Source organism: Oryctolagus cuniculus, chromosome 7, assembly GCF_051225735.1.
Source record: "Oryctolagus cuniculus isolate XC-2025 breed Fujian yellow rabbit chromosome 7, ASM5122573v1, whole genome shotgun sequence".
Lineage (NCBI taxonomy): Eukaryota > Metazoa > Chordata > Mammalia > Lagomorpha > Leporidae > Oryctolagus > Oryctolagus cuniculus.
The window spans coordinates 165012896-165034430 of NC_142873.1; the positions used below are offsets into that span (position 1 = coordinate 165012896).

The 21535-nt window shown below is 71.9% G+C and overlaps 3 protein-coding genes across 10 annotated transcripts; 1 reads left to right on the forward strand and 2 right to left on the reverse strand.

Annotated features, from left to right (window-relative positions):
• Positions 1-2333: 2333 nt before the first annotated feature.
• On the forward strand, positions 2334-13676 carry DVL1 (dishevelled segment polarity protein 1). 3 transcript variants are annotated; one of them, XM_051840487.3, is made up of 16 exons: positions 2383-2677; positions 6813-6882; positions 6995-7116; positions 7257-7360; positions 7549-7687; positions 7783-7876; positions 7949-8018; positions 8089-8228; positions 9596-9672; positions 9765-9832; positions 9928-10080; positions 10243-10374; positions 10450-10617; positions 10696-10905; positions 12249-12287; positions 12624-12678. In XM_051840487.3, the coding sequence occupies exons 1-15, from the start codon at positions 2508-2510 to the stop codon at positions 12257-12259; spliced, it is 1728 nt and encodes a 575-aa protein (XP_051696447.2). In that variant the 5' UTR covers positions 2383-2507; the 3' UTR covers positions 12260-12287; positions 12624-12678. The 3 variants fall into 3 exon arrangements, with proteins under 3 accessions (XP_051696444.2, XP_051696447.2, XP_051696445.2); XM_051840484.3 differs by lacking the exon at positions 12249-12287 and having other exon boundaries at positions 2334-2677; positions 12624-13676; XM_051840485.3 differs by lacking the exon at positions 12249-12287 and having other exon boundaries at positions 2384-2677; positions 9928-10005; positions 12624-13676.
• On the reverse strand, positions 13634-17499 carry TAS1R3 (taste 1 receptor member 3). The gene is made up of 6 exons (XM_051840483.3): positions 17166-17499; positions 16780-17080; positions 15897-16703; positions 15541-15741; positions 15339-15459; positions 13634-15256 (listed from the first exon to the last, which is right to left on the reverse strand). The coding sequence occupies exons 1-6, from the start codon at positions 17354-17356 to the stop codon at positions 14298-14300; spliced, it is 2580 nt and encodes an 859-aa protein (XP_051696443.1). The 5' UTR covers positions 17357-17499; the 3' UTR covers positions 13634-14297.
• Positions 17500-18470: 971 nt separating this feature from the next.
• CPTP (ceramide-1-phosphate transfer protein) lies at positions 18471-21480 on the reverse strand. Of its 6 annotated transcripts, XM_089301591.1 has the most exons (4): positions 21237-21423; positions 20554-20657; positions 19814-19949; positions 18471-19691 (listed from the first exon to the last, which is right to left on the reverse strand). In XM_089301591.1, exon 4 carries the CDS (start codon positions 19665-19667, stop codon positions 19212-19214), a length of 456 nt encoding a protein of 151 aa, XP_089157717.1. In that variant the 5' UTR covers positions 19668-19691; positions 19814-19949; positions 20554-20657; positions 21237-21423; the 3' UTR covers positions 18471-19211. The 6 variants fall into 6 exon arrangements, with proteins under 6 accessions (XP_089157717.1, XP_089157714.1, XP_051696464.1 ...); XM_089301588.1 differs by lacking the exon at positions 20554-20657 and having other exon boundaries at positions 21237-21480; XM_051840504.3 differs by lacking the exon at positions 20554-20657 and having other exon boundaries at positions 18471-19734; positions 21237-21473.
• Positions 21481-21535: the final 55 nt, after the last annotated feature.

Here is a 21535-nt window from a genome sequence, read left to right on the forward strand (position 1 = left end):
CACGGCCCCAGCTGTGCTTCTGTGGCCGCTGCCTGGGCCTCGGGGCCCCCGTGTTTTCCTCAGGGCGAGCTCTGGGCCTCCTGGGGAGTGAGTGTCCTGGAGAGGGGACACCGGGGCCAGGGCGTGGGTGGGCACAAGGCCTGCGGGGGCTCCTCGGAGAAGCAGCCTGAGCTGGAACAGCAGGGAGGCAGCAGAAGCAGCTCTGCGGGGCGGCCAGTCCCTGGAGGTGCCGGCACCGTGTCACTCAGTCCCAGGAGGCGCCGGACCTGCCGGCACAGTGTCACAGTCCCTGGGGGTGCCGGACCTGCCGGCACAGTGTCACAGTCCCTGGGGGTGCCGGACCTGCCAGCACAGTGTCACACAGTCCCTGGAGGTGCTGGACCCTGCCGGCACAGTGTCACAGTCCCTGGGGGTGCCGGACCCTGCCGGCCCAGTCCCAGGAGGCGCCGGACCTGCCGGCACAGTGTCACACAGTCCCAGGAGGTGCCGGACCCTGCCGGCCCAGTCCCAGGAGGCGCCGGACCTGCCAGCCCAGTCCCAGGAGGCGCCGGACCCTGCCGGCCCAGTGTCACAGTCCCAGGAGGCGCCGGCACCGTGTCACAGTCCCAGGAGGTGCCGGACCCTGTCACTCAGTCCCAGGAGGCGCCGGACCCTGCCGGCACAGTGTCACAGTCCCAGGAGGCGCCGGACCCTGCCGGCACAGTGTCACAGTCCCTGGGGGTGCCGGACCCTGCCGGCACAGTGTCACAGTCCCTGGAGGTGCCGGCACAGTGTCACAGTCCCTGGGGGTGCCGGACCCTGCCGGCACAGTGTCACAGTCCCAGGAGGCGCCGGACCCTGCCGGCACGGTGTCACAGTCCCTGGAGGTGCCGGCACCGTGTTGCATGGTCCCTGGAGGTGCCGGACCCTGTCACTCAGTCCCAGGAGGTGCCAGACCCTGCCAGCACAGTGTCACACAGTCCCTGGAGGTGCCGGCACCGTGTCGCCTGGTCCCAGGAGGTGCCGGACCCTGTCGCTCAGTCATTGGCTGGGAGCTGGCTGTGATCTTGGCAGGTGCTAGGTGGCAAGGGGCGGGGGGCAGGGACTAAGTGACCCCCTCCCTGGGAGCCCTGCCAGGAAGGTGGGGAAAGGAGGCGTAGTGGTCACCCACAAGCACCGCCCCCCATGGCTGCCCTTTCACTGGTCCAGGCTTCTCCAGTAAGGGCTGAAGCTCTGGCCACCACACCGTCGTCCTGACCAGGTCAGCCCCAGCCTCGGCGGTCCGCTGGCTTGGGCAGAGCGCAGGGGTGAGGTGGGGGTGTTGCCCGCCCCTCCCTGACTAGCAGCCATGTGTGTCCAGCTGGCGGGAGTTGGGGCAGGGACTGCTGCTTCCCGGGGCAGCTCAGCCCAGCCCCTCTACGGCCCTGCTGCGCGGCTTCCTCAGAGGGCCTGGGCAGAGAGCTGGCCCTGGCAGAGCTGAGGGTGCAGGGGTCACCCCCGGCTCAAAGGGACATGGGGGCGGCCTCCAGCCTGAGCTCAGGAACTGCTGTCCACTCTCGGAGCCCTTCAGCCACGCGGGCTTTCCCTGCGGGGGCCCAGCGCCAGCGTCTGCGGCCATCCAGGGCGTCACGAACCCCGTTTCTCAGGCTCCCCCGCCGCCCCCCCCGTACGTCCGCACCGGTGCCCGCCTTCCCCAGCCCGGGGTCCCTCAGAGGCCCTATGGGCCCCAGACGAGTGCGGAGCTGGCGCAGGGGCGCAGGGGGCCAGGGGCCCGGCTCCGGGCCGAAGCAGGAGCGCCCTGGACTTGGGGCGCAGCTCGCGCGCGAGCCCGACGCGCGGGATCGAGGGGCTCCCGGGGGCACGTAGCGGCCGGGGCCAGGGTCTCCATGCGGAAGGCCGGGGGACGAGACGCGCAGCTGGGGGTGGTGCCCCCTAGAGCCCCTCCCCGGGGCGGGGAGCTCGGGTCCCAGGGGGCTCGGGAGCCGCGGCGGGCGCCTTCGAGTGGACGTCACCAGCGGCCAGCCGCCACCGGCCAGGCCGAGGGAGCTTCTCCCGCGCCGCCGCCCCCACCGCACGGCGCCCCCGCCGCGCGCGCGCACGTTGCGCCCCGCCCCCGCCCCGCGCGTGCGCAGCCCCGCCCCGCCCCCGCCGCGGGCCGCCGGTGACGTCAGGCCCGCCCGGCTCTCGGGCGCCCCCCGGCGGCCGCGCGCTCAGGCCCGGGGCCCGCGGGGGCGGCGGGGCTGGAACGCGCCCTGCGAGCCTGCCTCGCTCACGCGCGCTCCCGGGCCGGGGCGGATGGGCGGACGCGGGACGCGGGGCAGCAGCCGGAGCGCGCGCGGGAGCTGGGGGCGGCGCGCCGGGGCCGCGGGCCGGGCCTGGGCGGCCGGGCGGGGGCGCCCGGGGGCGGCGGCGGCGGCGGCGCGGCGGCCGGGCGGGGCGCAGGCCGGCGGGCGGGGAGCGCGCCCCGCGTCCGAGCCCCGGGCCGGGCCCTGAGCGCCGCGCGGGCCCCGCGCCGCCGCCGCCGCGCCATGGCGGAGACCAAGATCATCTACCACATGGACGAGGAGGAGACGCCGTACCTGGTCAAGCTGCCCGTGGCGCCCGAGCGCGTCACGCTGGCCGACTTCAAGAACGTGCTGAGCAACCGGCCCGTGCACGCCTACAAATTCTTCTTCAAGTCCATGGACCAGGACTTCGGGTCAGTGGGCCGGCACCTGCCTGCGCCCAGCGGGGCCGGGGGCCGGGGCCGCCCGGGGCGGGGCCGGGGCCCGCGTCCGCGTCCGCGCGCGCGCGCGCACGCCTGGGTGGCCCTGGGCGCGCGGGCCGGGGCCGGGCACCACCTGTGGGACCGCGGCCGCGCGAGCGTGCCCGACCCTGGGCCACCGCCGGCCCGAAGCCCCATCCCTGGCTGCCCCCGCCAGGTTCAGGGTCCGCCGCATCCCTTCAGCAGGGGGTGGGGTCTCCGGGGCTGACGTCAGGGAAGTGTCAAGGGAGAGGACCCCGGACGGGGCAGGGTGCTCCGCGCACGGCGGGCTCCCAAGTGGCCCGGTGGGATAGGGACACCACTCTGTGGGCGGGGGGGCGGCTGCCTCTTGGTGCTCGGAGGGGCAGAGGTCGGGGGTCCCTGGCGGCAGTGGCCCCTCGCGCTGCGCACGCCGGCTCTGAGGTTCCTGGCTGCTGGCCTCGCTCCCTACTTGACTCGCGAGGGGCTTGCGTTCCTGGGAGCAGCCTGGGCCGGGCCGGGGTCGGTGCGTCCCTGCCTGGGGGGGTGGGGCTTCTGGGCCGGGGAGCTGGAGGCCGGCTGTCCCCTGGAGGCCTGACCTGGCACAGCCTCGAGTAACTCGAGTCCCCAGCTCAGCACTGCTTGGGGTGGGGGTGGGGGTTGAGGCTCGGGCCCTGTGGGGCCAGCAGGTGTGGCTGGCCGTCCTCAGCAAGCCGTGTCCTTGTGTGTGGCCGTGTCTTGGGACTTGACATTGAGGCCTTTCCTGGCTGCTGGGCTGCGTGGTCCCCGGGCCACCCCAGGGCATCTGGCCCACTGGACTCTGGTGCCCCCGGGAAGTGCGGGGGACCAGGGAGGGCTTGTCGGGCAGCTCTGCCCAGCGGCCTTTCCTGTGGGGTGGGCTTGTAGCCCGGGTGCACGGCCACACGTGGGGGAGCTAAGGGTGCCTCTGTCTAACTCGGCTGTTGCAGCAGAAGCCTGTGTCAGCCCGGTCCCCAGCGCGCGAGCTCTCGCCGGCCCGGGGTGGACTGTGTGGCGGGGCGTGCCCAGGGCACAGGCAGCCTGGCCCCGGGAGCTCCTGCAGGGGCCGTGCAGGGGACGCCCAGCTGGGCACGCGGGCTGTCAACAGAGGAACAGGCTGTCTTGGCTGCTGGGGAATGGCTGGGGGTGACTCTGGGTGGCATGGCCAGCACACAGGTCATCCTTGGGCCACTGCTGTGGGCCTGGGAGAAGCCCCCTCCCTTTCCTTGAGGGCTGCCTACAAACTCCGTCTTGGAGAACATTTTTGCCATTGCAGCAAACTCCCGGTGGGAGGTGCTCGCCAGTCACTCACACTTCAGTGTGGATGAGAGCTGAGCTGGACGCTCACACTGGACACCCAGTGACTGTGGCTGGACTGGGGCAGGTCCGTGGGCGGCTGGGGGGCTGGAGCAGCACCCTGGTGAGCCTGGGTCTGTTGTCCCAACCTCCCCACCCCCACCCCTCCATGAGCCAGGCCCGGGTTCCTTGAGCCGCTGCCCGAGCGCGGAGGGCCACCCGGCCACATGCCCTGGGCTGGGCGTCACCTCCCGAGTGCCTCTTTGGCCAAGTGGGCAAAAGTCGCTTGCCCGTCAGTCGCGGCTGCTCTGACCCAGGGTTCCCGATGTTGGCAGAGGTCCCGGGCCTGTGAGGTGCTGGGCACCGGTGCTGTGTTTGGGGGTGGGACCTGGGCCCTACCGTTTCTGAGCCAAGAGTGGCCCAGGCCCAGGGAGTGGGGGAGGGGTTGGGGCAAGGACCAAGGCCAGGTCTCTGGGGCTACCTGCCTGTGGGCTTGGCTGTCCCCTTGGCTCCTGGCGCCCTGGTGACGCTGGTACTTGGCCTGCCTGTCTGCCCACGCCTCTGGGGGCCGGGGCCTCCCTGGTGTTAGGGTCCAGGCCGGTCCCCCACCAGAGGACCTGCCAGCAGATGTGGGATGGGCTCATCAGAGCGCAGCTGGCTCCAGGCTCCGCGGGGAGCAGGTGCCAACCCAGCCCCCACCAAGGCCCGGCAGGAGCTGCGCCCCACAGCGCTGGGGGGGCTCTGGGAAGCTCTGCGTCCGTCCAGTGCCAGCCTCCTGCTCTGCGGCCGGCAGCGCGGGGCAGCCTGGGCCGGTCCTTGGCGAGCTGGGCCTCCTCCGCCTGTGGCCTAGGGCGGCTCCTCCCTGGGGCGGGCCTGCGGGGGTGGCGGGCGGGGCCAGTAGCCGCAAGTTCGAGGTTAACCAGGATCTCCTTAGGAATTCTGAGGTTGGGGAATGGAGGCTGGCTCCTGAGGTCACGCTGCCTGGGGGCCGGCGGGGACCTTGCCCCTGTCCTGCGGAGACCCAGGCCTCCCTCACCTGGCCCCACGCCCACTGGACAGAACGTGTGCCTTCTTCATGCTTGGCTGGGGTGGGCGGGGGCAGCGGACTCTGACCTGCTGGGTGGGACCTGGGGACCACAGGCGGGGAGTGGAGAGCGGTCCCTGGGGGGAAGTGTCCACGGGGGCGGGGGGCCAGAGGCCCAGGCAGCCCTGGGGCATCATGAGGCCCTGGCCAGTGTTCAGGAAGGGCTCGAGGCTGCTGTGGACGGTGGGAGACGGGCAGGCCAGGGGGTTGACCGTGTCTCCCCAAGGCTGAGTCAGAGAGGGTGTGGCCTGAGTGTGGTGGGAGAGAGGCTGCCGGCAGGCACCTGGGGCCCCGTGCTGGGGCCTCCGCCGTGGTCACTCGGAGATGGAAGCTGGTGATCCCTCCCGCCGTCGGCCACCTGGGTCCTGCCGTGGCCTGTGGCCGGGGTCCCCCAGGTCACAACCTCCTGTGAGAAGCCCGCTCACAGTGGGGGATCCTGGGCACTGGCTGTGAGAGTGTCCACCTCACTGTTGTGGCCTGGGCCGGGAAGGCACGGGGCGGTGTTGGCAGGACCACGGAGGGCTGGGTGGGAGCCCCCCCGGCTGGCCTGTGCTTCTGTCCCCTCCCACCAGGGGCTTGGGTCCCTGGGTGCCGAGGGGGCAGCTCTGCTGGGGAGCTGCTGCTGCCCGAGTGGGGTGTGCTGGGGCCTGTAGGCCTGGAGCAGCCGGCAGGGCAGGCCCTGCTGCTGGCGTCCGGCCCAGTGGCCACGAGGCTGCTTCCTACCAGGTGCACGTCCAGGCCCAGCCCGGTCTCCCAGCTCCTGTCTCTCTGCTGGGCCCAAGGCTGGGTGTGGCAAATCCTGTGGTACTAGATGGGGCTGCGTGCCAGGGGCTGGGCTGGGGCAGTGGGCTCTGGGGGCGGTGGAGCTGGGTGTCCAGCCCCTCCCCCGCTGCAGGCCCCACCCTGCCTGCCTGGCTGTCTAGGCACCGGGAGGCCCAGGGTTGGGTATCTGGTGAGAGTCCCTGCCCAGCTGCCCTCATCCCTTTGAACTCTGACCTTCTCTGTCCTCCCAAGCAGGGTCAGTTCACTGGTCAGGAACACAGCTGATGCCCTCTGTGCCCAGGCCCATCAGGCTCTGTGCAAGGCTCCTCGGGGTTGGGGGAGGGCACGAGCTGGGGCTGGCCTGGTGAGTAGGGGTCAGCTTGTGTCCCTGGCTGGGGCCAGGTCTGAGTGCTACCCCAGCCTGCCTGTGTCTCCATGGGGTCTCTGCTGAGGCCACTGGGCACACAGCAGGGGGGCTGGCAGGGGCTGGCCCGGGGGCCTGGGGTGCCGCCCCTGGTGGGTGGGGTGGTAGGGGTGAGGCAGGTGTGGGTCACGTGGCCACCCTGCTGCCGCAGGGGGCTAGTCTCCAGGTGGTGAGCAGGTGGAGCCTGTATGGTCCGCGGTGGATTTTGGGTGAGGGACAGAGAAGAGCCAGGGGGTCTTGGACACCTGGGTGGGCACTGGGATCAGGCCCAGAAGAGGCCGCTGCACAGGCACCTGTCGGGGGTGTGGCCTCTGGACCCAGGAGGGGACTTGGGCACCTCTGAGATTAGGGCTGGGGCAGGGGGACGCCAGGGGTCCGGCACCCCATCTGTCCATCTGCTTGGGGCTGGGGGCTGACCCTGGAGGTGAGCCAGAGTCCTGGACCATCCACAGCTGCTGTCCTTGGTATGGAGGGTGGGTGGGAGTTGTGGCCAGGTGCAGCGGCCTCACGGCTGCACCTGTCCCCAGGGTGGTCAAGGAGGAGATTTCGGACGACAACGCCAGGCTGCCCTGCTTCAACGGCCGTGTGGTTTCTTGGGTGAGTGGGGAGTGGCCCCAGGAGGCCTGTGTGCTGGGCTCCGGCTCGTAGCGGGGCTGAGGGTGGCCTGCAGGCAAGAGTGACGTCCCCAGCCCTCACTCTCCCTCCACAGCTGGTCCTGGCCGAGGGTGCCCACTCGGATGCTGGGTCCCAGGGCGCTGACAGCCACACGGACCTGCCCCCGCCTCTGGAACGGACAGGCGGCATTGGGGACTCCCGGCCCCCCTCCTTCCAGTAAGGCCTGGCGGGCTGAGCCCTGCTGCCCTCTTGGTGCTGGCCAGCGGGGCGTGGGGAACAGAATGGCCCCCAGTGGGCAGCGGTCAGGGCAGGCGAGGGGTGGGAGGTACCCCATCCCACCCCTCTCATTGGCACAGCCCAAATGTGGCCAGCAGCCGTGATGGGATGGACAGTGAGACCGGCACAGAATCCATGGTCAGCCACCGGCGGGAGCGAGCCCGACGCCGGAACCGTGAGGAAGGTACCGTGGCCGCACTCGCCCAGTCTGACCCGAGGCCTCCCCGGGGTCCCCTTGGTGAACCCTCTGATACCCCAACCAGCGACACTCCCTGAGTGGAGGGCTCAGGCCCAGGACTCCCCCTGAGCACCCCACGACCTGGGAGGCACCCTGTGGCCCTCGGCCTCACTGCCTCCTCCCCCTGCCCCCAGTCTCCCGGACTAACGGGCACCCCCGAGGAGACCGGCGCCGCGAGCTGGGGCTGCCCGCGGACAGCGCGTCCACCGTGCTGAGCAGCGAGCTGGAGTCCAGCAGCTTCGTGGACTCGGACGAGGACGGCAGCACGAGCCGGTGCGGCGAGGGTGTGCAGGCGCCCAGCCCGTGCCCGCGCGACCCGGAGCCGGGTCGGGACCTCTGCTGACCACTGACCGCTGGCCTCCCCCTAGGCTGAGCAGCTCCACGGAGCAGAGCACCTCGTCCCGGCTCATCCGGAAGCACAAGCGGCGGCGGCGGAAGCAGCGCCTGCGGCAGACGGACCGGGTGGGTGGGGGCGCGGGCGGCGGGGGGCGGGCGGGGGTCCGCGGGCGGCCCCCTCACCTGGGCGCTCCACAGGCCTCCTCCTTCAGCAGCATCACGGACTCCACCATGTCGCTCAACATCGTCACCGTCACGCTCAACATGGGTGAGGCCTCGCGGGCGGGCGGGCTGGGGGGGCGGGCGGGGCGGGGCCTCGCTCACCGCCCCTCTCGCAGAGCGCCACCACTTCCTGGGCATCAGCATCGTGGGCCAGAGCAACGACCGGGGGGACGGCGGCATCTACATCGGCTCCATCATGAAGGGGGGCGCCGTGGCTGCCGACGGCCGCATCGAGCCGGGAGACATGCTGCTGCAGGTGCGGCGGGGGCGGGCGGGGCGGGGCGGGGCGGGGGCGGGGCTCCTCTGCTGCTGCAGGTGCGGCGGGGGCGGGGCGGGGCGGGGCGGGGGCGGGGGCTCCTCTGCTGCTGCAGGTGCGGCGGGGGCGGGCGGGGCGGGGGCGGGGCTCCTCTGCTGCTGCAGGTGCGGCGGGGGCGGGCGGGGCGGGGGCGGGGCTCCTCTGCTGCTGCAGGTGCGGCGGGGGCGGGGCGGGGCGGGGGCGGGGCTCCTCTGCTGCTGCAGGTGCGGCGGGGGCGGGGCGGGCCGGGGGCGGGGCGGGGCTCTGCTGCTGCAGGTGCGGCGGGGGCGGGGCGGGCCGGGGGCGGGGCTCCTCTGCTGCTGCAGGTGCGGCGGGGGCGGGCGGGGCGGGGGCGGGGCTCCTCTGCTGCTGCAGGTGCGGCGGGGGCGGGGCGGGGCGGGGCGGGGGCGGGGCTCCTCTGCTGCTGCAGGTGCGGCGGGGGCGGGGCGGGGCGGGGCGGGGGCGGGGCTCCTCTGCTGCTGCAGGTGCGGCGGGGGCGGGGTGGGGCGGGGCGGGGGCGGGGCTCCTCTGCTGCTGCAGGTGCGGCGGGGGCGGGCGGGGCGGGGGCGGGGCTCCTCTGCTGCTGCAGGTGCGGCGGGGGCGGGCGGGGCGGGGGCGGGGCTCCTCTGCTGCTGCAGGTGCGGCGGGGGCGGGGCGGGGCGGGGGCGGGGCTCCTCTGCTGCTGCAGGTGCGGCGGGGGCGGGGCGGGCCGGGGGCGGGGCTCCTCTGCTGCTGCAGGTGCGGCGGGGGCGGGCGGGGCGGGGGCGGGGCTCCTCTGCTGCTGCAGGTGCGGCGGGGGCGGGCGGGGCGGGGGCGGGGCTCCTCTGCTGCTGCAGGTGCGGCGGGGGCGGGGCGGGGCGGGGGCGGGGCTCCTCTGCTGCTGCAGGTGCGGCGGGGGCGGGCGGGGCGGGGCGGGGGCGGGGCTCCTCTGCTGCTGCAGGTGCGGCGGGGTCGGGGGCGGGCGGGGCGGGGGCGGGGCTCCTCTGCTGCAGGTGTGGCGCGGGCGGGGTGGGGCGGGGCGGGGGCGGGGCTCCTCTGCTGCTGCAGGTGCGGCGGGGGCGGGGCGGGGCGAGGGCGGGGCTCCTCTGCTGCTGCAGGTGCGGCGGGGCGGGCGGGGCGGGGCGGGGGCGGGGCTCCTCTGCTGCTGCAGGTGGGGGGGCCGGGGCGGGGCCTCCCCTTGCTGGAGCTGGTGAGGCCTGGGGGGCCGGGGCCGGGGTGGAGCCTCCCCCTGCTGGGGCTGGGACGGCCTGGGGGCGAGGCCTGAGGCTGAGGGGCAGACCCTCTGCCTGGCGGGGCCCTCCCCCACCGGCCCCACGCCCCGCCTGCAGGTGAATGATGTGAACTTCGAGAACATGAGTAACGACGACGCGGTCCGGGTGCTGCGAGAAATCGTGTCCCAGACGGGGTGAGCGTGGGGGGCTCGGGGGGCGCTGGGCCGCGCAGGCAGGGCGGGGCCGCGCCCCGGGCCTCCCCCTTGTGACCCGTCGGCCCCCACAGGCCCATCAGCCTCACGGTGGCCAAGTGCTGGGACCCGACCCCCCGGAGCTACTTCACCATCCCCAGGGGTGAGTGACCCCGCAGGGCGGGGGTGGGGCTCCCGGCACCCCTGTTCCGCCCGCTCACTCCTCATCCCTGTCTGTCTCCTGGCCGGGGCTGCCAGCTGACCCCGTGCGGCCCATCGACCCGGCTGCCTGGCTGTCCCACACGGCGGCGCTGACCGGAGCCCTGCCCCGCTACGGTACGAGCCCCTGCTCCAGCGCCGTCACGCGCACCAGCTGCTCCTCACTAACCAGCTCGGTGCCTGGCGCTCCACGTAAGTGGCAGCTCGCGAGCCCTCGCCGCACGCCGGCCAGGGCCAGGGTGTGCCCAGCCCCTCTGCTTTCTTGCCGCTAACACCACTCACGCCCGGCTTGCGGCTTGCGGTGCGGGGGTCCAGGGCCCAGCGGCCGCGGGCTGAGGGGGGCCTGCCTTGCAGAGCTGCAGGAGGCGCCCCTGACGGTGAAGAGCGACATGGGCGCCATCGTCCGCGTCATGCAGCTGCCGGACTCAGGCCTGGAGATCCGGGACCGCATGTGGCTCAAGATCACCATAGCCAACGCCGTCATCGGTGAGGGCCGGCGCGGCGGGCGGGCGGGCGGGGCGGGGGCCGGGGCGCTGCCGGGCTGACTCTCGTGCGGGCCAGGGGCTGACGTGGTGGACTGGCTGTACGCGCACGTGGACGGCTTCAGGGAGCGCCGCGAGGCCCGCAAGTACGCCAGCAGCATGCTGCGGCGCGGCTTCCTGCGGCACACGGTGAACAAGGTCACCTTCTCGGAGCAGTGCTACTACGTCTTCGGGGACCTGTGCAGCAGTGAGTGGGGGCTGCGGGAGGGGCCGGGCCCCTGCGCGCCACCCTCGCTCACTCTCCCCTCCCCTCCCCGCCCGCCAGACCTCGCCGCCCTGAACCTCAACAGCAGCCCCGGCGGCGGTGCCTCGGACCAGGACACGCTGGCCCCGCTGCCCCACCCGGCTGCCCCCTGGCCCCTGGGGCAGGGCTACCCCTACCAGTACCCGGGCCCCCCGCCCTGCTTCCCACCCGCCTACCAGGACCCCGGCTTCAGCTACGGCAGCGGCAGCGCCGGCAGTCAGCAGAGTGAAGGTAAGAGCCCCGCCAGGACCCCGCCCCGCACCCCTGCCCTCACCCTGGCTCTGCTTTCCCCGCTGCGCCCCCGCCTTTGCCCTCACCCCCGGCTCTGCTCTCCCTGCCTCCCCAGGTGCTCCTGCTGTGGCCTGGGCCCTGGGTGGCCTCCTTCTGGAGGGGCCAGTGCCTGGGGGACCAGGGGCCCCGTGAGAGGCCACAGACCCTTGGCCTGGTGTCTCAGGTGTGGCAAAGGGGCCGTGGGCCAAGAGTGAGGGTAGGGGTGTGTGAGGCACCCAGCAGGCGCCCAGGGGTCACTGCAGGGTCTGGGACTCAGGTGAGCTCAGACCCCAGGCCCCTGGGGGAGGCCGGCCATGAACCCTGCCCCACGGGGTATGTCCTGGAAGGGCCCAGCAAGGCCAGTGCAGGCCAGCAGGCTCGGGGGACAGAGGTACAGGCAGCCTCTTGGGGACCCACGGAGGGGTGAGGGACGGGTGGTGGGATGCAGGGGTGTCTGACCAGCCGTCCACCCCGGGCAGACCCTTGCCCCTGCCTGAGCCCCACCCAGCTCCGGGTGTGACCCCTGCTGCCCCTCCCCATGTGTAACCCGTGCCGCCCCCTCCCCACCCGAGGTCCAGTCCAACTGGTGATGGGTGTGGGTTCCTGCCCAGGCCTGTGTGTAACCTGTGCTGCCTCCTCTTCTGTGTGTGACCTGTACCCCCTCCCCCGTATGACCCATGTCCCTGTCCCGTGTCACCTGTGTCCCTACCCCATGTGTAACCTCCGCTGTCATCCATGACCCCTCCTGTCACCTGTGTCCCCGCCTGTCACCCATGTCCACACCCCATGTGTCACCTGTGTCCCCTCTTCCATGTGTCACCCATGTCCCTGTCCTGTGTGTCACCTGTGTCCCACCCCATGTGTAACCTCCCCAATATGACCCATGTCCCCACCCCATGTGTCACCCATGTCCCCACCTGTCACCTATGACCCTGCATGTGTAACCTCCCATCACCCATGTCCCCACCCCGTGTGTAATCCATGTCCCCTCCCCATGTGTAATCCATGTCCCCTCCCATGTCACCCATGTCGCCTCCCCACTGTCACCCATGTCCCGGCCCATGTGTGACCCGTGTCCCCTCCCATGTGTGAGCCGTGTCCCTGCCTCATGTGTGACCCGTGTCCCTGCCCCTGTGTCACCCACGTCCCCTCCCGTGTGACCCATGTTCCTGCCCAATATGTGACCTGTGTCCCCTCCCTTGCATGACCTGTGTCCCCTCCCGTGTGTAACCCATGTCCTGCCCTGTCACCCATGTCCCGCCCCATGTGTGACCCGTGCTATCCCTTGCTTTGTGCTGAGCAAGCCTTAGGCTGAAGGACTGTGGAGTGGACCCTCAGGACCGGTAAGCCAGGGTCCTGCCCGGCGTCCCTGTCGGCGTGTCCCACGCCAGCCCCGAACTCAGGTTGCCACCGCTCCCAAGGAGCTCAGACGAGGGCCAGAGCCCTGGGCCACGTGAACACTGGGTCGGGGGAGCCAGGATGGCCGGGGGTGCCTCAGATCCTCAGCTGCGAGACTTGGGGTGAGGTGGGGGCACCAAGCAGACGCCCAGGGTCCCCACCTGCCTCTCCTGGGTGCTGGCTGCATGGCTGCCCCCTCCGGCCCCACCCTGGGACGGGACCGCCTGGAAGTGGCCTGGCCTGGCGCTGACAGTCTCCTTTCTCTCCCCCATGGCCTCCAGGGAGCAAGAGCAGTGGGGGGTCCACCCAGAGCAGCCGTCGGGCCCCAGGCCGGGAGAAGGAGCGTCGGGCGGCCGGAGCCGGTGGCAGCGGGAGCGAGTCGGACCACACGGCACCGAGTGGGGTGGGCAGCAGCAGCTGGCGAGAGCGCCCGGGCAGCCAGGCCTCTGCGGCCGCCCCGGGGCTACCCCCACCGCACCCCCTGACAAAGGCCTGTGCGGTGGCCGGGGGGCCGCCCGGGGGGCCCCCTGTGCGGGAGCTGGCTGCCGTGCCCCCGGAGCTGACGGGCAGCCGCCAGTCCTTCCAAAAGGCCATGGGGAACCCCTGCGAGTTCTTTGTGGACATCATGTGACAGGGGCAGTGCCTGTGGCCTTGCCTTAGCGTGGCCGGCTGGGGCGGGTGGGCCGTGGGAGCGGGCAGGTGGTGAGGTGCCATGGCAGCCAGACCAGCACCATCAGATCTGGTGGCCTGTCCACCCCGGGGTCTCCAGGTGTGCAGCGGCTGTGTCCATGCAGACCTCTGTCGGGGGAGGCCTGGTGGTCCCTGCTCAGGGACCCTGCCCCCGCCACTGTGTGGATGTGACCTCCCTCCAGCCTGGGCCCCGCGTCCCCTCCCTGACCACGTGCACGGGCCTCTGCGGCCGGCCGAAACCCAATTCCCAGGCCCCTCTGGGGCCGCCCACGGGAGGGGCCTAATTTATTTATTTATTGCCCGGCCTGCTGCCCCCATCTGCACAGTGGAGCAGTGTTCATACTCTCCCCAGGGCCGAGTCTGAAAGTGGAATGGGGGGGCAGAGAGGGGCCGGGCACTCCCACACCTCGCCTCGGCGGTGGGAGGGCGGGGCATGGGACCCCAGGGTCGGGGGCACAGCTGGAGACAGGAGGCCACCCTGGCTGTCCCCGGTGTCCGCCCGCACACAGGCCACCTGGCGTCTGCAGCCCCCGCGCCTCTGCACTGTAGATGCCGGATCCGTCCAGCGGCTGGACGGTTCACATAGCTGCTTCTGTGTAAATGCTATTTTAAACACTAAAAAGCATTTAATTTTATGAGACTGACATGTGGCCTTGTCGCTTCTCTGCTGCCCGGGCTGCCGTGGGGAGCTGAGGCAGGGGGGCCTGACGGAGGCCCTGCTCTGCCTCCCCACCCCCGCCCCGAGGCTCTGTCCCTGGTGCTGCCAGCGGTGGGGTCCTGGCAGGCATTTCTGTCCGTGGTGCTGGCTGTGGGCTCTGGGGTTGGGGGGAGGGGGGTGTCCCGGCCGCCGCTGGCCGTGGTGCTGACCCCAGCTCTGCCGGGGCTCTGTCCTCGGTGCTGGTAGCAGGCACGACTCCATTCTACCTGCCTAGGCTGGGTCAGGAGGACAGGCTGGCTGCTGCCCTGGGCACCTGCCCACGCCTCCCCAGACAACTCCCCTTCCTGTTGTGCCTGGACACGGGGCTGGGCATGGCCAGGCGAGTGCTGCCCGCTCTCGCCTTCCAGAGGTCTGGCCCTGCCCTGAGTTCTGCAGAGGCCCCGACAGAGCAGTGGGACTCGGCCAGGCCGGGGACAGACACAGCCTGGCTCTGTGGCCACGTGAGCTGCAGGCCTCAGGTCACGGTCAGCAGACAAGCTGGGGTCGGGGCACAGTCGGGGCCACTGGGGTCAGGGGGCTGCTGCTGGGTGTGGGTTCCTGGGGGTGGTCACCCGTGGGATCCCTGGACCTCCTCCCCACCCCCGCCGCCACCTCTCACGTCTCTGGGGTCGGCGCCCAGGAAGAACTCGGCGGTGTTGAGCTGTGGCTGCTGCAGGAGCAGGTAGCACTTGGGCAGGTAGAAGGCAGCCAGGATGCCCAGAGCACAGAGGAGGATGGCGGCCATCTGCACGGTGGGCTGGTGGGCCAGGTGCACATTGGCCAGGATGGGCACGAAGGAGACCCAGGTGATGAAGTAGGCCAGCATGGCGAAGGTGAGGCCGCGGGCCCGGTTGTAGCGGCCGGGCCGGCTCTGCACGAGGAAGGTGCCCAGGAAGCAGAGGAAAGCCAGGGCGGCGTTGGTGGCGTGCACCAGGCCGAAGCTGGGCCAGGACCGCACGCGGCAGTGCACCAGCACCTCGGTGGGCAGCACCTGCCAGTCCTTGGTCACCTCTGGCGGGAAGACCACCAGGTACCAGGAGCACACGGCCGCCTCCAGCAGCAGGGCCAGCAGCACGGCCAGCCAGGCCCGGGGTCCCCGCAGGCAGCCGTGCAGCCGGGCCGCCCAGCTCGGCGGCAGCTCCGACTCCACGAGGACCTCCACTGCCTGCAGGAGCAGCGTGCTGAGGCAGCCCGTGAGCGGCAGGAGGGCCAGCGGCTGCTGGGCCAGGCAGCTGGCGGGGCGGGGCTGGCCGGGGAACAGGAGGACGCTCAGGCAGGCCAGGCCCAGGCAGGCCAGGCCGAAGCAGGCCAGCAGCCCGCCCGAGGCCCGCACCAGCGGGCTGCGCCGGCCGCGGATGAAGAGCCCCAGGGTGGCCAGCGTGAGGCCCAGCGTGAGGCCCAGCAGCAGCAGCAGCAGCAGCACGGCCGGCTCCCCCCACGCCAGGAACCGCAGCCTGCGGGGGAAGCAGCGGGTGCTCCGCTCCGGAGACCACTGGTCCTGGGCGCACAGGGTGCAGATGGTGTCGTCTGTGAGGCGAGGGGAGATGGTGCTGGGGGCGGGGCGGGGCGGGCGGACCCCTCCGGGGCTGCCCACGGGGAGGAGGCTGACCTGGGTTCTGCCGGTAGCTGCCTGCCCTGCAGTCCACGCAGTCGTAGCAGCACGAGTGGAAGCCCTTCACCCGGCGCACCTGGCCCTCCCTGCACTGCCGGGAACACTGCGACACGGGCGCCTGCGCACGGGGCCGGCTCAGACTCCGCCCGCCCCGGACGCGGGGGCCTCGGAGGGGCGGGCAGGCGCGAGGCCCCCTCACCTTGTCCCCCGTGTGCCAGCACATGTGTGGGCGCTGCAGCCGGAGACGCCCGTCGAAGGAGCCCACGGTGCGGAACTCGGGCCTCGGGCCGCGCCACACCCACAGCTTCAGGTCGTACTCCATGTCCACGCTGCCCGAGCCGTCGAAGCGCAAGGCCAGGCCCGCGGCGCGGAAGCTCAGGTTGTTCATGCTCCTCAGGAGCTGCGGGCGGGGCCGCGAGCTGTGAGCGGGGGCGGGGCGGCTGCGCAGGCGCGGCCCTGCCCGGCGCCCCCCACGCCGCCGCGGCCCTGCCCGGCGCCCCCCACGCCGCCGCGGCCCTGCCCGGCGCCCCCCACCCCGCCGCGGCCCGGCCTCACCTGCCAGGGTCGCACGCGCTCCTGCTCGGGGCAGCCGGCGGCGTCGCAGCCCAGGGTGTTGTGCAGGGCCTGGGCCACGCTGTACACGGCGGCGTAGGTGGCGAAGATCTGGTGGTGCAGCTGGCCTGCCGACAGGTTCTGCTGCAGCCAGGCCGACAGGTTGTGCGGCGCGACGTCGTTGCACTGCGGGCAGCGCCGGTTGGCCCCGAGCTCCTCCGGGCCCGGCTGCTCCGCGTCCAGTGTGGCGCAGAAGGCCGGGTCGGCGGCCAGGGCCAGGCGGCTCTCCACGTACCGCGGGAAGGCGGGCAGCGGGGGGCCCCGCTGCAGGAAGCCAAGCACGGTGCCCATCTGGGCCATGCCGGGCAGCGTCATGACCAGCTCCGAGGTCAGCCAGGCCTCGCTGGCCACCCACACCTTGGGCAGGAGGTTGTAGCGGATGCTGTGGTGGAAGAGGGCCTGCGCGGCGCGGGCCGAGGCGAACAGCACCACCACGTTCACGTTGCTCCGGTTGACCTGGTGCAGCAGGTCCATCATCTGGGTCTGCCGCAGGCTGTCCGCCTGGGACAGCGGCGCCAGGCCCTCGTGCGCGATGCAGATGTTCCTGGCGTTGGCCAGGCCCGAGAAGATGCTCAGCCCCTGCCGCCCGTACTCGTCGTCGCTGCCCACGGCCGCCACCCAGTTCCAGCCGAACGCCAGCAGCAGCTCCACGGTGGCCTGCAGCTGCACGCGGTCGTTGGGCACCGTGCGGAAGAAGGAGGGGAACGCCTCCCGGTTGCTCAGCTGCTCCATGCTGGCGCCAAAGCTGACCTGCGGGCACAGCGGCGCCTCCCGTGGGCACTGCGGAGCGGGTGCGGGGGGGCGCGGAGGGGGAGGGGAGGCCCACCTGCGGCACGAGGAAAAAGCTGAAGAACTTGCCGGTGATGAGGGCGAGCTCGGACGAGTGGGGCCCGATGACGGCCAACACGCGGGGCTGGTACTGCGTGTAGTCGCAGTAGGCGGCGATGTCCCGGCTGCCCTCCTTGGCCAGGAACATGAGGCTGGGCTTCATGGTGGCCATGGGGTCCGAGCAGGTGTCAAACAGGTCGTAGCCCAGGCGCAGCCCGGGCAGCAGGGCCGACCCGTTGTTGATCTCCTCCACGGCCATCTTCAGGGCCATGGCCAGGAACAGGCCAAGGGCCGAGAACCTGCGGCCACGGTGGGCTGTGGTGGCTGCCACCCAGCCCCGGGGAGCCCCGGCCCCCACCCCGGGGGGCTGTGCCCGCCTCCTACCTGGGGCACACGATGCCGCGGGGCTGGGCTCGGTCACGGAGGCTGTCCTCTTCGGCCAGGCCCAGAGGGAAGAGCCCGCCCAGGATGTACTTCCCTGGCATCTTCAGTTGCTGGGACAGGCACAGGTGGGCCCCTGTCCCGAGGCCCAGGAGGGCCGCGAGGCCGAGCCCCAGCACGGTCAGGCCTGGCATGGCGGTGGCAGCTCCCAGCCGGTTTGCAGGTGGTGTGCCTGGCGGGGCCTCAGGTGTAGCCAGTCCAGGGGAGGGGCAGAGGATTTGTTTAGCAAAACCCTTCTCATCCTCACCCGCCAGCCCCCAGGGGCCCCACGCTCTGTGGGAGGGATTCTCAGTCACGTCCGCAGGCCCTGGCCGACCGCGACCTGATGGGCAGGCGCAGAGTGGCCGCTGACCTTGGCCTGGCTACCTGCCTGTGCCCAAGCCCCTCGGCTCCTGCTGTTCCTGGAGCAACACAGGGCCCCAGGGTGCTGCGGGGGCGGCCTCTCCACCCTGGAGCTGGGGTGGGGGCGGGGGCTGCCTGGGAGCAGTGCAGACCCCTGGAGGGGCCTTGAACCTGGAAGCTGCGGCTACGTCACTGCTGCCGGCCCAGGCACAACCGACTTGGTGTGCACCTGGCTCCCTTGGGTTCAGAGCTGGGCTGGAGGGGTCCATGCAAACACAGAGGAAAGGCCTAACCAAATGGGCAGCGGCAGCTGGGCCTGCAGCAGGTGTGTGCGCGGCGGGGGGGCCCTCAGCCTGTGCTTGGCTCTCAGGCTGCTGACCCCAGGCACTGTGGGGAGCTCGGGGGCTCCCCACACATGCCATCTACACACCGATGTGCATCTACACAAACGCAGAGCCGTGGGCGCAGTCTGTATCTGGCTCATCCACGTGGCCAGGCCCCCGTCAGGGCACCACACGGGGTCCTGCGTCCAGGTTCCCCCCGGCCCAGTGCTGCTGGCCTCAGACGTGCTGCTCTGAGCAGGACTCTGGGTGCTGCCCCTGGGTGATCCTTGCACTTGTTTCTCACTTGTAAAACAGCAGGAAGTGGGGGAAGCTGAAGCCCCCCACAGGCCACGTGTGGCAACCTCACCCCCAACCCCAACCCTAACCCTAACCTCACGTCCCTTTCAAGGCTGGCAGTGGGGCCTGTACCCCTCCCTGCCTCTGCCCCCCCCACCCTCCTCCCCCAGCCCTGTGCCTCTCCTTCTTCTGCCCTCCTCCCCCAGCCGTGTCCCTCCCCATGGGTAGTCAGGCACACCAAGCACCTGGCCTACTCAGGGCCCCCATGCTGGATCGCCAAGCCCGGTCCTGTAAGTGCAGTTTATTTACGCTGGAGAAACATCACACTACCAGTCTCCAGGAGACCCGCGTGCCCCAGACGCTTGCGTTCCGCACATGTGCCACGCTGTGGGTGGTGTCCCCAGGGGTCTCTCTGGGGTCCACCCTGCAGAGCCAGGGGGGTGAGAGGCGAGAGGACAGGCCCTGAGTCAGGGGGACGGCTGGGCTGGGTGTGGCCACCGGAGAGTCAGCCAGGCAGGGCCGGCTCCGTCTATGGTCGCAGCACCACGGGCAGGGCGGAGGAATGTGGCATCCCGCTGGGCAGGGGCGGGGCGGCCTGACAATGCTGTGCAGACTGGTGGGGCTGCCAGGAATCCCGGCGACAGCCCTGCTGTGCCTGTGAGTCGGGGCCCTGAGGCGGCTCAGGGGCTGCGGAAGCCCCTTCCCAGGACCTCCCGGGAGAGCCAGTGCCAAGGACACCCGGGCCTCCGGGGCTGCTAGCCGGGCACCGACACCACATCCCTGCTGCAGCTGGGACGGGGGCGGGATGGGTGTGCTGGCCGCAGGAAGGGTGGGGTCCCCAGCCCCAGGGACCTGTGACCCCAAAGCGTTTCACGGGCGTGTGGCCAGGGTGGGGCACCCCGGACCCCAGGACGGCAAGCCTCCTGCCTCCTCTGCTGCGGCCTGGGGCTCCCAGAAGTCCAGCCTGTGGGGGCCGTGGTGCCCTCCCCGTCTAGGCACCGGAGGCTCTGTGGTGGGACTCGAGGCCCTAGGGCAGGTTCAGCAGGGAGTGCTGGGCGTAGAGTTTCTGGGAGACGTCGTACACGCGCTCAATGAAGGGCAGGGCCTCGCCCAGCATCTCCACCGCCTGCTCCGGGGACCCCACGTTCATGGCCTCCAGGAAGACCTTGCGCGTGGGCAGGGTGCAGAAGGCCACGGTGACGGCCCGGCGCACGATCCAGGGGTGGTAGGCGGCCAGCGAGGCGTTGTAGGAGTCGGTGCAGAGCACGGAGGTGCGGGCGTCCTCGGCGCTCGTGCGCAGGCCCTCCAGGAAGAGCTGCAGCCAGCGCAGGGCGCGGTGCAGGCGCAGCACCGTGCGGCAGCCCGAGTCGGGGTGGCGGGAGCGGCGGTCCACGTCCACCAGCTGGTTCCCCGTCTCGTAGGCCATCATGGACTGCAGGCTGACGTAGTGCTCGTGCTGGGGGCTGGCCTGCAGCTGCTCCATGATGCGCAGCTTGGAGACGACGTCCTTGGAGATGAAGGAGAAGACGGCGCCCAGGCTGTTCAGGAACCTGCACGGGCGGCAGGCGCTGCAGTCCCCGCCCCAGGCTCCCGCAGCCGGCGGCTGCCCCGCCCGGGCCCCTGACGCACCTGACCAGCCCCTTCCAGCTGGCGATGTAGTGGTCCAGCAGCACCTCGTCCTTCTCGTTGAGACACTGCTTGAAACTGACCAGCACCACCTTCAGGTTGAAGTCGGCCCCCGCATCCTCCATCTTCCCGGTGAGCGCTGTGCCACAGGGGGGGTGGGACGGTGCCGCCATCCCCTCCACCCAGCTCCTTCCCCAGGGGCCACCGGCTCTGAGTGGCCCTGGCTGGCCCTACCGTGCCCCCTGCCCAGACGGTGCACCCACAGGGCGGGTCACCCACCAGGCCGGCCCTGAGCCCCGGTGGGCCGCTGCGCTGCACGGCCGTCTCTCTCACCCCGTTCTAGCTGTCTCCCCGTTAGGAGAGAGGTTTTCCGACCCCCTGCCAGGAGCCAGGGGGCTGCTGTTGGCGTGGGGACCCTGGATATTTGCAAGATCGCTCACAGGCCTCGCAATGCGGCCCACCTGGAAATCAGCCCGCGTCGCCTCGGTGCGGTAGAGGGTTTCGCCAGACAGGAAGCTCTGGGCAGACGCTAGCTCCTAGGGGCCTAAGCACCCCGGGACGCAGAGATGGAGTGGAGGGGCCGGGGGGGTGAGAAGCTTCCCCCTCTGCTCGCTTCTGCACCCCTGAAATCGGAGCAGGGGCAGTGGGGCGGCCTGGCTGCTGCCGGGTCAGGGTCAGTCTTCCCCACCCCCACGGCCGCGGGCCCCGAGGCAAGCTGTGCCCTGGATTCCACTGACACTCACCCGGTCACTCCACAGACATCCAGGTGCCCACGGGCTGTGTGGGTGCCGCCAAGCAGCCAACCAGCCCTGCTCCGGGTGCCCCACTGGCCGTGGCCTGGTGGGGGCTGGCACGGCAGGTGGCTCTGACAGGCCCGGGCCTGCTGCTGGTGCCAGGGGCCCCGCCCTGGCCTCTCCACCCCCGCGGTGCTCGGTCTGGACGGCTGCCTGTGCTGTGAGCCACGGCTAGGAGTGGACCCCTGGGTCCCTATGCAGCTGGGCAGGTGGCTCCCGGCCCTGTGACCGGACGTTGCACCCCTGGGGGCTCCACTGGTTGGGTTGTGTGCCCGGCACCGGGTGAGGCCGAGGGGAGCAGTCGGCCACACCTGGGCCTCCACGCTCTGGAAACGGCTTTCGAGGCCCCCAGGGACACTGCCCCGGCCACCAGATATCCGGAGGGCCCGGCCTTTCCCACCCAGAACCTGAGCCGGCGGCCAAGAAGGAGCCAGCTGCCTGCGGCTCTCGGGGCTGTTCTGCCTGGGCTGGGAACAGGAAGGGCAGTGGCTGTGCGGCAGAGTGCGGGCAGCCGGCCAGCGCCAGGAAGACGCTGCGGGCCGCCTCGCGCCCTCCCCATGGCCAGCAGAGCCAAGGACTCGCGGGGGCCCCCGGGCCTGGCTCCCTGTCCAAGTTAGCCTCGCAAATCTCACCTGGGAAGGGGGTCCGGATGGCACCGTGCTGGGTGGGGCCTGGGTCCGGGGAGCGCCTGCTTCGGCTAAGGGACCCAGGGGTGCGGGCCGAGGCCGGGGTGCTGGTGAGGAGGGGCTGACGTGAGCGGGGAGCGGGGTCCTCGGCCACCCCCGGCCGTTTGGTTGGTCCGCCGCCGCGGATCCCTGGCCTCAGTCGCCGCCGCCGCCGCAGGCCCCGCCCGGGGACCCGGAGCCCCGCCCCGCCGGCCCGATTGGCTGCCGCCCGCCCAATCAGGACGCGACTCACCGGGGGGGGCGAG